Genomic DNA, 14,404 nt, shown 5'->3' with positions numbered 1-14,404 from the left:
TGCATACATGGGACCAATTAGCCTGGATGTCCTATGCCCGAAGTTGGCCAGGTGCAGTATATCAAAAGTGCACTGTGCCTGTCCAAGTTCAGCTGTAGCCAAATTAACATGGTTTGGTTGCGCCCCCGAACGCAATCCCGTTCCTTGGCAAGACCGTGTGCTGGCAGAGAGTGGAGAAAAATGGACTGCGGCTGCAGGCTTGGCTGCCAGCCTTGGGGCCTTCAGGCTGCTGTTTCAAGGCCTGAAGATGTTGTGGGTTAGCACTCTTAGCCTTTGGAGTCCTGCTTGGTTTGCTACTGAGCCGCCTCAGTCCTTCCAGGGGAGCACTGGTGCCAGCCCCTCGCTCGCTGATCAGCGTGCCACTATGTGTGGCTCCCCCATGGCAGCACTGTCAAGAAATTGAGCCAGGAGCCTGGGAACGCCCCTTTGCACCTCTTTTACATATGTATGTTGGGCTATTGCCCTGCAAAAGGGGGACCCCATGGAATCTCAGGCAAACATATCCCCTTTTTCCTGATCTTTGCATTTGGGCAATGGGCATTACCTAAAGGCAGATGCAAGGAACATTGGCCCTTATATTTGGCGCTGGTTGCAGACTTTTTGAATATTGATTTAAGCAGAAGCCTTTTCTGTTGGTGGATGCTATGGTACTTTTAGGGGTGAAACTGGACACCTGCTACACCTTCTATCTCTCCCTGACTATTATATTAACAGAACACAGGTGATGGTATTCTTCAGCATAGAAGCATTTATATGGAATGGGGGCTGGATGGCAAAGTGGATTATAAAGTGGACTTGTGGACAAGTCCAGCCCAGGCTAATGGATTGGAGATCTCCTCTCCCTGAGAGGAAATAGTAACATGAATTAGAAATTTTCCCTCTGTTGAAGTCTAGGCATGTTAGAACTGTTTCCTCTCTGTGATGGAGACTGGGTGTACAATGTGTTCTAGAGCTACTACAGGACTAGCCTACAGTAACCTCTTACAGGAAACTTTCGTTTAACCAGAGGTTAGAAGTCGGGAAAGCTCTATCTACCGGCAAAATTCAGGAGCCGTTTTCTATAAGTTTTTTTACTTCTCGTTGCTTTTTTTTTCCCCAGTCAGGCTCTGCAAAGTCTGTAGCTAAGCAACAGCTTCAGCTAGAGACGCTTGCAGCTGCAGCCGACTGTTTTGAAGCTGTTGCTAAGCAACAGGGTTTGTTGATTCACACGGAGCTGAAAAGCTCTATGTTTTAACATTGCCGCTGGTTTATACGGCAGTTTTGATCTAACGGCACCAGCTCGGCCCTGTCGGTGCCGGATACCAGAAAGTTTCCTGTACTACACTACGTTTAGTACGAAGGAATGAAACACTCCTCTCTCTGATGGCTTTGAAGAGTCCTAAATGAATGAGTTTGGGCAGTCTCTCAACCCAGTGTCCAAACTGTATAAGCTCAGAGGATGAGAGAATTTAACATTAACTAGCTCAAACAAACTCAGAAAGCTATCAGGAAGGCTAGTGCAAGAAACCAAAGTGTCCCACTGGTACTGTAAGAATGCTGTTCTGAGGCTGGCAGTAAACACATTGGGGGAGAAATTGCTCCCTGTTGTACCCAATTTCTGGGCGAGGAATAGGAGGTGGGGATACCAATTTCTGGGTGTGATCTTTAGTGCCCGATCCTTCTCGAAAGTGCACAGCAACCTCTGACTGTCTGAACAGGTTTCTAGGCCCTTTGAATATGCTAGTCAGGGGCCTAGCACCTGTTTCAGGACCCTGATACCAAATTAAGAAAAAAACTGAGCAGAGCATGCGGGTCCACAGCCGCATAACCAGTGGTTCTTAAAGAGCCCGCTGGAGGCTACTGAAGAACAGTAATTTTTGTTTTGTTACTTACCCTACCATGGAGCCAGGAGAGGCATGCGTGCTCTTCCTGGCACCACAGCAATATTGTGAACTGCTGATCGGTCACCTCTGCTCGCCTCTCCCCACCGCCCCCCTCCCAGGTAGGGCTAGCTCAGCATCCAAGTCGAACAATCTTGAGAAGGCCCCTACCGGCAAGCTGCATGAGGATACCCAATCGGTGTCTGCAGCTCACCGGTATTATGTAGATGAAGCTTGAAGCCCAATTTCCAGCGAGCCTGGGGCCTTCATTTTCGGGCCTGCATAGTCGGCACGCCGCCCACTTCAAGCTGGTTTTCGGCGCGAGACCAATTTTCCGTCTGTTGTTAAGGTAATATGGAAGTAGCGTTAACCTGCATCTAACCATTGCTGTACCTGACTTGGTTGAACTAGATGAGCAGATTGTTCAGTGAGGGAAGAGGTTCCATTCGAGCCTGGTCATTGCTCACCTTCTGGGAATCAAGATTTGGAACAATTCTTTTGAAATCTCACGTCTCACGCTTTTGAAGTATTTTGCCATTCCTACTTCTAACTTTTGAAATTGTTGAAGTTGAAAGTTTTGACTGAAAAGAAACAAACCTTTGAAAGTCTCCTGAACCACATGACTATGGATGCTATCTAATAGGTTATTTAAAACTTTTATATCTACAGCAAGATGAGACTTTTTCTTTTTCTTTTTGTGTCAGCTGCTAGCGAGAGTGACTATCCTGCCGGAGAGATATTTTTAGAGGGAGATTTGAATCCGGATGACTCCAGTGGAACAGAAGGGGTGCTAGCAGGAATTACACTAGTAGGATGTGCAACACGGTGCAATGTTCCCCGGAGCAACAGCACATCTAGAAGTGACACCCCAACATCCGACAAAGGACAAAGTGGGTAACAATTCAATTAAAACATTTTTTTTTTTTTTTTACTTATTGCTCCTTTTTTGTTTTATTCGCCTCTTCAAGGTGACTCTGTTTCATTCAATTTTCCTTCACTAGGCAGTTTGAGAATTTGAAAACAGTTTAAAAAAAATAAATAAATCTGGAAATAAGAAACTGGCATCAGTAAAAGTGACCATGGAGCTGTCCGATTGTCGAAAAAACCCAACTGGTTCACTAATATCCATTAGGCAAGGAAACCTGCCATCCTTACATGGTCTAGCCTACATGTGACTCCAGTCCCACCCCAACTAGGATTTTGGACCGTGGATCGTGAACCTTGGTGTATTCATGACAGACTGACTAGCTAAGTGAGATACTTGCTCATAATGACACAGGCCCCGGAAAGTACTCATCAGATGCCTCAGAGAATGGACTCCGAGGTTTCCCATTTTCATCACAGTGGCTAACAGAGTAAGAGAGTTTCCAAATTCATCATAGACTCTGGAAGTGATTCTTAACTGCCCTCTGAAGTGGCCTAGCAAGTCACTCGGTTGCATCAAACCGCTGCATCACACCACTTCAGCAGTTTAAGATGACGGCCCACCACCACCTTCTCAGGGCTATTAGGAATGGGCAATAAATGCCGGCCTTGCCCCCTCACCCAAATAAATGATTAAAAAGAACTGGGATGGCTAGCAGACAATTTGCTCCTAGACCTGTGGCATTGACACACTCAAGCTATCAGCAAGGAGATGTGCTGAGGATTAAATACCCTTTAATTTTCCCTCTGGTTTTGGTTTAGTAGCTTTTCCCGATGACTTGACCAAGTACATGTGCTGAATTATAAGAGCAAAGCCCACACCCCCATCTGTGATTCAACAGGTGAAACACTAATAACGTTGCCATTGTGCTTCCTGCTCTTGCTCATTACATATTTTGAGCGAGTATCAGATGAGAAGGTAGTTGTGTGCCGTAGTCTCTGGGAAATGGTTCTGAGAGACTTCCTACCTTTTTCACCGACTCTGGCACTGGGTAAAAGATTTCCCATACTTCAAATTCTGGTGAGTGAGCTGCGAGACTGCTCATCTTCAACTAGGATTTTGGAAAGTGGCTCATGAACCTTGGTGTATTCATGACAGACTGACTAGCTAAGTGAGATACTTGCTCATAATGACACAGGCCCTGGAAAGTACTCATCAAATGCCTCAGAGAGTGGACTCGGGCTTCCCATTTTCATCACAAAGTGGCTAACAGAGTAAGAGAGTTTCCAAATTCATCATAGACCCTGGAAGTGCTCTTGCCATAGAGGGAGTGCAACGAAGGTTCACCAGACTGGTTCCTGGGGTGGGGAGATTGTCCTATGAGGAGAGATTGAGTAGACTAGGCCTATATTCTCTAGAGTTTAGAAGAATGAGAGGTGATCTCATTGAAACATACAAAATTCTTACAGGGCTTGACAGGGTAGATGCAGGGAGGATGTTTCCCCTGGCTGGGAAGTCTAGAACTTGGGGTCACAGTTTCAGAATAAGGGGTCGGCCATTTAGGACTGAGATGAGGAGAAATTTCTTCACTCAGAGGGTGGTGAATCTTTGGAATGCTCTGCCCCAGAGGGCTGTGGAGGCTCAGTCGTTGAGTATGTTCAGAACCGACATCGATAGATTTTTGAATATTAAGGAAATCAAGCGATATGGGGATAGTGCAGGAAAGTAGAGTTGAGGTAGAAGATCAGCCATGATCTTATTGAATGGCGGAGCAGGCTCGAAGGGCCAAATGGCCTACTCTTGCTCTTATTTCTTATGTTCTTATGAGAGACTGCTCATACTGATCACAGATTCTGGGAAGTGGACTGAGAGACTGACCATCTTCATCAAAGACTGGTTAGCAGAGCAAGAGTGCCAAACTCATCATAGATTCTGAGAAGCAGACTGAGAGACTTGCCATTCTCATAACAGTTAGCCTGCTAACTAATCAGAGAGATGACATCTTCCTTCCACTTGCCTGGACTGGAGCCAGACCTCCAGTAAGCCTCAGAAATGAATTCTAGAGGTAACTTTCAAACTTTATTGGTATCATGTCCTCAGTGTATACCCTCGACATTTAAGAAACAAAATTCAGAAGACAAAGTACAGTTGGTGCCGCTAGCTTCCTGCCAAGCTAAGGACTTTGAGCAAATAGAAATTAACAATCCATGAGCACAACCTGTTGACCTTATAGCATAAATGTTGCGATTCTGAGCTCCCAGTGTGGAGGTCAGTGCATCCCATTCGCGCCACTCTCAATTTTCAGCAAGGCTCTGGGTCAAAAGGTGGGAGGAGCCCGGGGTGGCAGAGGCCCAGAATTTCCTTGTGGGGCACAGAGGGGCCCTCCTGCTCCTCTTGGCTCCACAAAGAAAAGTTATTTACTTCTGTCTTGGAGCCTCCTCTGGGTACCTGGCAGGCCTCATTGGAAGCAGTTAAAATTGCCTCGGGCTCCTACCTGAGCTATAGGACCCTGATTAGCATATATTTATGAGGCATCCAGCTGACTCAGGCAGAGGCCTTAACCACCCAGCGTTAAAATCGCAGCGGGGCGGGATTGGGGCAGGATAAAGAGCGACTTGAATTTGAGAGTTGGAGGGTGTTAAAATTCCCCTTTTTTATCTCTGACTCTCTTACTAATACTTTTTATCTCCCTATTTCTGCAAGTCTATCCTTCTGCCTGCCTAATCTTTGTCCTGTATGCCTCCCAATCTCTCTCTATATGTTACACACATTTTCTCTCTCTTTCTGTCTTTTCCCTGTATATCTCCTACTCTCTGTACCACATTTAAACTTTCATCTTTCTTTCCTTTTTCTTTCTCCCTTTCTCTTTCTTTCTTTCTCTCCTTTTTTTCTATTTGTCTATCCTCTCATTTCCAATGTGAACTTGAGCCAGACTCAGTCTCCAACCCTCTATAACACCTGTAGAAATCATCCCACCTGTCCATGGTAGAAAGCCGGGGAGGGGTGGGGGCCTGGAGGACATACTGGGAGTTGGAAGGAACCTGGGATGCAATTTTACCTTGGGCCTCATGATCTTCCAGTCACTGCTGCACTGGATGTAGAGCTGTGGCTCGGATAGTATTAGTCAGAAGGGCGCCGGAAGCTGGGAGAGAGTGGGGTACCAGGACCTGGAGGAGGTGGATGCTGGGCCTGGAGCTGCCCCTGGGGCTTGGAGGTTGGCGAAGGACAAAAAGAGGCATTGCTGCTATGAGATCACCCAGGTAGGGAGAGTTAGGGATCATGGGATTGGTCCCTGGTAACCTTGCGATTGATAATCTGCTTAACTTGTGGTCAGCATGGACTCGTGGGATATCTGGAAATGGATGAAAATAGACGAACACAAGCTATTTTATAATTATAGGTAGATAACTATAGAGTAGATTATCGAATATGACAAACATAGATTATTGAATAATGACAGTTGCTTAGATTATTGTTAAATATGATGGTAACATATTATTGAATGACTGCATTATACATTATTGAAAGATGATTGAATGAATATTTTCAGTATTGATTAATGCAGTGTAGTTTATGTGCTTTTCATCATAATGGCAAATTCCCAGCAGTATCTGTGCTGCCCATGTAGGTGATGTGGCTACTGTTAAAGGTGGGAAGGTTAACCAACCACAGTCGGCTGAAGAGGCAACTGAAGCAACAGAGGCAACCGAGAATGGTGCAAGTGATGCGGAACCAGCGTTGGCACGGCCTAGTGCCTACACAGAGCATGTGTTCACAGACCCAGCGCAGACAGAAGACAGAACTCAGCTCAGGTAAAGGAGATGGACATGGATATGGCTAACATATCGCACGGTAAAGGGAATCAGTGGGAAATGGGTAACATCGCCATAGTATGAAAAGTGTCATTAATAGGGAAAAGTCATGTGGTTATAATGTCCATTCTATGGTAAAGGGGATCAGCAACATGGAAAGATGAACATACCGTGCTGTGGTAAGTAACATGGCGGTTCTATGTTTTGGCCTCCCAAAGGGCTGCACCGCAGAGCAGTAAGCTCCCTACAATGAGTTACGGATCGCAGCCCTCCCATTCCCATCAGACGCTAGCCTCCAGAGAACAGAGGCTTGGTGAACAGAGAAGCAAAATCAGAGCTAGAATCACACCATATTACGCACTTTCTGGCAAATACTTTTGGCAGGCGGGTGACTGCATGTTGCCTTTTTGCTCTCTCGGCTGGGGATGGTGTGTGGTACAGGGATAGCTGAGAGGAAAGAGAAAAAAAACTTGAAAAATGATTCTCGCTTCAATACAAAATCAAAAACCTATGTACAACGGTGGAGGGTTAACTATCATGGTACAGTTAAGAGCATTGACAGTGGTTTGATTGTAATGGCCATACTGTGTATTCAGCATTATGGTTCTATTTATTTAAAGTGGATGCATGAGTTGGTTAACTTTGGGTCTTAATTGTAGTAATTTAACCGCATTAGCTACTGAAGTACTCAGTAGGATCATCAGAAGAACTCATAAAGACAGCGAATTCACGAGTATTTGAAAAGTATCAGAATGGACTAAATCTGCCTGTGCCATCTTTACAATTATTAAGCATTCTGCTATAAAAGCAGCATTGTCTACTGGCAGACTGACTAGCCGTGGGTCCAGTGCAGCTGGGGTTGGTGGCGGGGTGTGATCCCACTGCTGGCTCCAGCCCTGTGTCCAAAGTGATCTTACGCTGATTGGGCTTGTTAAACCCGCCCAGCGCATTTCCCGGCCAATTGAAGGAAGCGGGTCTGATAACATCACTTGACGCGTCATCAGCCAGTTTCCTTAAAGGGACCATGGGCAAATTGATTTTGACAGCATTGAGGTGCTGCAAACACTGACAAGCACTACACAGAGGTGCACAGCTGCACCCAGGCTCTCCCATGACTCCCTCTATATGCTTATGGAGGGAGTCACAGCATGCAGGGAGGTTCTCTTCCCTTCCAATGAGCAGAAGAGACCGCCCCATGAGATCAACGCAGCCTGGTTGCACATTGCACAGGAGGGCACAAACAGGGATGTGGTCAGGAGGACCAGGCTGCAGTGGCACAAACCTTTCAATTATCTCAGTAGATCACGGAACATTACTGCAAAGCCACACTCTCAACCTCATCCTGCTGTGTCACTCATCACATCCCCATCACTCTGCCTTCCCATACCTACTCCTGCACATCCTTACACCAACTACCCTCACACTCACCCTCATCCTAGTCAAATTATACCAACTAACAACACACAATGTGGCATCAAGGAACCCTAGTAAAACTGAAGTCAATGGGAATCAGGGGAATAACTCTCCACTGGCTGGAGTCATACCTAGCACAAAGGAACATGGTTGTGGTGGTTGGAGGTCAATCATCACAGCCCCAGGACATCGCTGTAGAGTTCCTCAGGACAGTTTCCTAGGCCCAACCATCTCCAGTTGCTTCATCAATGACCTTCTCTCCATCATAAGGTCAGAAGTGGGGATGTTCACTGATGACTGCACAGTGTTCAGTGCCATTCACAACTCCTCAGATAATGAAGCAGTCCATGCCTGCATGTGACAATACCTGGATGACGTTCAGGCTTGGGCTGATAAGTGGCAGATAACATTCATGCCACACAAGTGCTAGGCAATGACTATCTCCAACAAGCGAGCATCTAACCACCACCCCTTGACATTCAACAACATTACCATCGCCGAATCCCCCACCATCAATATCCTGGGGGTCACCATTGACCAAAAACTTAACTGGACCAGCCACATAAATACTGTGAAAACAAGAGCAGGTCAGAGGCTGGGTAGTCTGCGGCGAGTGTCTCACCCCCTGACTCACCAAAGCCTTTCCACCATCTACAAGCCACTAGCCAGGAGTGTGATGGAATACTCTCCACTTGCCTGGATGAGTGCAGCTCCAACAACACTCAAGAAATTCGACACCATCCAAGACAAAGCAGCCCACTTGATTGGCACCCTATCCACCACTTTAAACATTCACTCCCTCCACCACCGGCGTATTGTGGCTGCAGTGTGTACCATCTACAAGATGCACTGCAGCAACTTACCAAGACTTCTTCGGCAGCACCTTCCAAACCTGCGACCTTTACCACCTAGAAGGACAAGAGCAGCAGGCGCATGGGAACACCACCACCTCCAAGTTCTCCTCCAAGTCACCCACCATCCTGACTTGGAAGTATATCGCCGTTCCTTCATCGTCGCTGGGTCAAAATCCTGGAACTCCCTCTCTAACAGCACTGTGGGAGTACCTTCACCACACTGACTGACTGGGGTCAAGGTAGAAGCGTTCACGTCGCGGCCCTGTTTCAACCAATTCTACCACCACCACCATGCACAGCATGCCTGAAGACGGAAGTAGTCGTTAGTGTCAGAAATACGGGTCTTTTTCAAGACCGGCATTGACTGTTATATCTGCTAACGTTGAAGGGTTCTCTATAGCTAAACAAAACATCCTCGCTACATTATGCAATGAGTTGGAGTGTGATGTCCTCTACCTGCAGGAGACACATAGAGGAAGTGAGAACAATCGCCCAAAAATACCAGGAATGGTCCTGGCTATTGAAAGACCTCATTGACAATATGGCAGTGCTGTATTTGTTAGAGCTGGTTCAGTTGTAGAAGCCACTTCTAAAACAGAGGAGGACAACATCGAAATTCTAACCGTAGAGCTGAGCAAAGTAGTAGTGACCTCAGTGTACAAGCCACCTGGCACAGATTTCAGCTTCTCTAACCCTGTACCCAACCTGCACAATAAACCACAGATCATCATTGGAGACTTTAATAGCCACAGTACCCAATGGGGGTACAAGGAGACTAACAACGATGGAGAAGCGGTCGAAGAATGGATGGACGCTAACCAGCTTAGTCTCATCCACGATCCTAAATTGCCAGCCTCCTTCCACAGTGCCCGCTGGAAGTGTAGATATAATCCAGATCTTGCCATTGCCAGCAATGACATTGCTGGCCTCTGCAAGAAGCTGGTCACAGACCCAATACCACAGACACAACACCGTCCTATTGGCATCCAGGTAAATGCAGCAGTGTTACCAACCGTCATACCATTCAAAAGGCGCTTCAACTTCAAGAAGGCCGATTGGAACGGTTTTGCATGAGCACTTGACCGCAAGGTTAAACGCATTAAACTACTACCTGAGCACTACAACCTCTTTGAAAAAGCTGTCCAAAAAACAGCTAGAAGGAAGATCCCCCGAGGTTGCAGAGTACACTACATCCCTGGTCTCACCAAGGAGAATGCTGAACTCTACTGGGAGTATGTCTCAATGTTTGAATCTGACCCCTTCTCAGAGGAAACAATATCTGCCGGTGAGAGGGTGATGTTAAGTATCTCTCAAGAACGTCAAAACACCTGGAACACCTTGATAGAGACAACAGATCTTACAAAAAACAGCAAGAAGGCATGGTCTCTTATACGCAAACTTGGAGTTGATCCCAAGAAAGCTGCCCAACATCCAAATGTGTCTGCTAACCAAGTTGCACACCAGTTGCTCCTAAATGGAAAAATCAACAAGGAACAACCAAGAGCACAACTAGATAGGAAGAAGTACAGCAATGATCCTGGCTTCACTAGACCATTCACCATGGAAGAGCTGGAAACTGGTATATCTAGTCTAAAACACGGGAAAGCAATTGGTCTTGACAACATAGCAACGGAGCAGATAAAGCATTTTAGACAGAAAGCAAAAAAATGGATCCTACAATTGTTCAACCACTGTCTGGCAACACACAAGCTACCTAATATCTGGCAGAAGGCACATGTAATAGCACTATTAAAGCCTGGAAAAGATCCCTCAGATCCTAAGAGTTTTCGGCCAATTTCACTGCTTTGCCACACCTACAAGCTGTTTGAACGCCTGATACTCAATAGGATAGCACCAACTGTAGATGAGAAGATCATTCCAGAGCAAGCAGGTTTCCGCCCCGGCAAATCAACAACAAGCCAACTGCTCAACCTCACACAACACATCGAAGATGGTTTTGAGCAAGGGATGGTAACAGGTGCTGTTTTTGTAGACCTGTCAGCAGCATACGATACAGTGAACCATAGACGTCTTCTCTGCAAGATTCTAGAGATGACAAAAGAGATTCACTTAACAGAGCTGTTAGAAAGCATGCTTCAGAATCGCCGGTTCTATGTTGAACTAGGTGGGAAGCGCAGCAGGTGGCGTATTCAGAAGAATGGTCTTCCTCAGGGAAGCGTGCTTGCACCGCTGCTGTACAACATCTACACAAATGACCAACCTATAGACGGTGTTACACGCCGTTTTATATATGCTGATGACTTATGTGTCACTGCCCAAAGCACTGATTTTAACACCGTGGAGAAAACGCTTTCTGAGGCCTTGGAGGGACTAAAATCCTACTATGAAGAAAACCACCTTCGCGCAAACCCATCAAAGATGCAAGTTTGTGCATTCCACCTCAGAAACCGTGAAACCAAACACCAGCTGAAAGTAACCTGGTGTGGAGCAACACTAACGCATTGCGAGCACCCTATCTACTTCGGAGTCACCCTTGACCGATGCCTCACCTTCAAGAACCACATCGAGAAGACAAAGGCAAAAGTGAGCGTACGAAACAACATCCTGAATAAGCTCACTAACACAAGATGGGGAACAAGCCCGAAAACATTGCGAACCAGTGCACTTGCTCTTTGCTATTCCACTGCCGAATACGCCTGCCCTGCATGGGAAAGGTCTACTCATGCCAAGAAGATGGATGCCATTCTGAATGCAAGCTGCCGATTTATCACAGGTTTCTTAAAACCAACAAACACCAACAGCCTATATATCCTGGCGGGTATCGCTCCCCCTGATATAAGAAGAACGGTAGCCAGCAAGAAAGAGCGACTCCGTCAAACATCAGATGAGAGACACCCTCTGCATTGTCATACACCTACACCCAGCTGCCTAAAGTCAAGAAAGAGCTTCATGAACAGTGTTGTTCCATTACAATCAACCTCATCTGAAGCCCGCATCGCCTTGTGGAAAGACCGGCTCGCCAGTCTTGAACAACCCCCAGCGATGGAAATTTTACTTGGTGAAAGCCTTCCCCCAGGAGCTAATTGCAACTGGGCAACCTGGAAGTGCCTTAACAGACTTGTTGCTCAAAGGTGTCACTAAGCAAATGGGGATATTCAACCAGCCTGACAACTTGTGAATGTGGAACTGAAGCACAGACTATGCAACATCTCCTGCAATGCCTATCGTTAGAGGAACCCTGCACTGTTGCAGATCTTGCCGAATTCAACAACAAGGCGCAAAAATGTGTCCAGTTCTGGCTGGGCTATGTATGGACTGTCCGTGGACACGATAAGAAGACGACTGACTGACTGCGATGGTTCAAGAAGGTGGCTCACCACCACCTTTTCAAGGGCAACTAGGGATGGGCAATAAATGCTTGCCTTGCCAGTGATGCCCACATCCCATGAACGAATAAAAAAACAACACACAAGGGTAGGCACTTGTGTGTTTTAGCCAATGTTCATGTGAAGTTTCTGTTAATGTGGTGTCAAACATTGAAATCTTTGTTTTCAACATTTTGCGTTCTTGGACAGATTTGTGTGCACCTTTGGAAGTGGCTTAGTGAGTTGCAGTGAATGGTGAGACATAACGGTACCCCCCCTGTAATGGTGATAAGTGTGAAAGGAATGGCTTCGGCATTGTAGGGATGCTTTATGGTGTTGGTGTGGTGCCAACCTGGAGCATCATGTGGCAGCCAGGGTGTATAGCGTCAAGTGAAGTAAATCTGGCCATGGTGAGGCCATCGCTGGCGTCCCAGGCAGCAATGTGGTCGGGTGCTGATGCCCTCTGTCCTGTGCAGCATCAGTTGATTGCGGAGAAGGTTGGTGTTGTTGTTGGTGCTGCTGGTTTTGGGGCTGATCGTGGTGGGATTCTGAGGACTAAGGTGAGATAGATTCAAGGTCACCCATGCTGATGGAATAGATGGCAGGTGAAGTTGAGATGACAGAAGCGATCTGTCAGTGGTGAGAGAGGTTGTTCCAACGAGGTGACTCTGGATGCAGAGTTTGCTCCAAAGACTTGCAAGCTGCATAAAGCTCAATCTGTCTTCCAAATGCAGTGGCAAGTAAACAGCTATGAAATGGGAGCTTTTATAGAATATTTGCAGCTGTCAAGTTAAGAAATCATCCCATGCTGAGACAACTCCTGACCTGCTTACCTGACGTGATCCCCGAGCAGCGGGGAACCCGTGGGGGAACTCTTAAAATCTAAAGGCGAGCTTAAAATAGTTTTTAAGTGCCTGTTAACAAGCTCTTAATCTAAATTGCCTCCCCCGCCGCTTAATGTTGGGCCTGTTCAGCGATGACAGACCCGACATCTGGGAAACTAGCATGGCGGCAGGTTGACAGCGGGTTCCCTACCCGCTGTCAAAATTTTTTTTCCCACCCAACCCGCCATCAAACGCGCCCACTGAACCCCCGAAAAATTCCCCCCACCGACTCTCCTGAATCCCCTCGAACCCCCACTACCTCATTGTCCTTAAATATATTGCTACATCAGAAGCATGGATCAGATGTATGACGGTGTTTACTTTCTGTAGTCTACATTGGCAGTAACTTTGACTTTGGGTGATAGCGTAAAATGAGCGATATTGATTTAGCCACCCATTATACATGGAAATGAAAGTCAGAAGAGTTGTATAATGGGTGGCGGAATCGATATCACTCATTTTACACCATCATCCAAAGTCAAAATTATCCCTGTTGTGTGTAGAGTTTCCATTGGATTTATTGCAAATTGTTTCCTGATTATGTAGACCAATGTAATCACGAAGGCGTTTCATTACATGAGAATTTAACTGGATGTCGATTGCTGACAGTCTGATGAGCTGGAGAAAGTAGCAATTTCAGCATCTGTCACTGTAATTGGTCAGCTTGAAACTACTGCACTCTCATTGATTCAAAGTGTGATATAGAGATTATTCGGTCCATAAACGGTTGTTGCATTAGCAACCTCTTTAGGTTACAGGACTGACCTGAAACTGATTGTATAGTCTACCAAACAATAGAATCCTCTGACTGGTTTTCATGGTTGAGTTAGAGTGAATGTTTTGGGGGCTTCTGTCAGTCTCTCGCCGAAGTTACAGGCAATTCCTGCTCCTGAGCCTTGGTCAGAACTTGGCATAGTTGTGGCGATCATTCTGCCCAGTAAGATGAGGAGTACCAGCCTCCACAAGGACACATGTGGACTCCGTCAGTGGGGTCCATCCAGGCCTTTTACCTTACAGACAGAATTTTTCCCTCAATTTATCCTGGATTAACCCCCTGCCATGACTGATTGATTGAATTGGTGCTGGGGTTGCGGGAGTGGTCAGGGCAATACTCCCTTCCCGTGGATGGCCTGCCGAATTTCTACTGGGACGGGGCAGGTGGGTGTCGAAAGATGTGCCTTAAGTGGTGCTTTTTTTAAAATTCGTTTATGGGATCTGGGCGTTGCTGGCAAGGCCAGCATTTATTGCCCATCCCTAGTTGCCCTTGAAAAGGTGGTGGTGAACCGCTGCAGTCCGTGTGGTGATGGTACTCCCACAGTGCTGTTAGGCAGGGAGTTCCAGGATTTTGACCCAGCGACGATGAAGGATCGGCGATATACTTCCAAGTCAGG

At 46.5% G+C, this 14,404-nt stretch overlaps 1 protein-coding gene across 2 annotated transcripts in view; it reads left to right on the top strand.

The window, feature by feature from the left end:
- mapk8ip3 (mitogen-activated protein kinase 8 interacting protein 3) overlaps nucleotides 1–14,404 on the top strand; it is a 263,435-nt gene that overhangs the window by 202,049 nt on the left and 46,982 nt on the right. For both annotated transcript variants that reach the window (XM_086000700.1, XM_086000698.1), the window contains exons 21-22: nucleotides 2,564–2,749; nucleotides 6,353–6,536. In XM_086000700.1, coding sequence (XP_085856826.1) covers nucleotides 2,564–2,749; nucleotides 6,353–6,536 — 370 coding nt within the window. The remainder of the gene's footprint in view (nucleotides 1–2,563; nucleotides 2,750–6,352; nucleotides 6,537–14,404) is intronic.

The sequence above is a fragment of the Somniosus microcephalus genome, chromosome 11 (assembly GCF_052327205.1).
Source record: "Somniosus microcephalus isolate GS21.2 chromosome 11, FLI_Smic_1.0, whole genome shotgun sequence".
Classification (NCBI taxonomy): Eukaryota; Metazoa; Chordata; class Chondrichthyes; order Squaliformes; family Somniosidae; genus Somniosus; species Somniosus microcephalus.
Note: the sequence above shows the minus strand (reverse complement) of the source record. Positions and strands in the feature narration are given on the sequence as shown.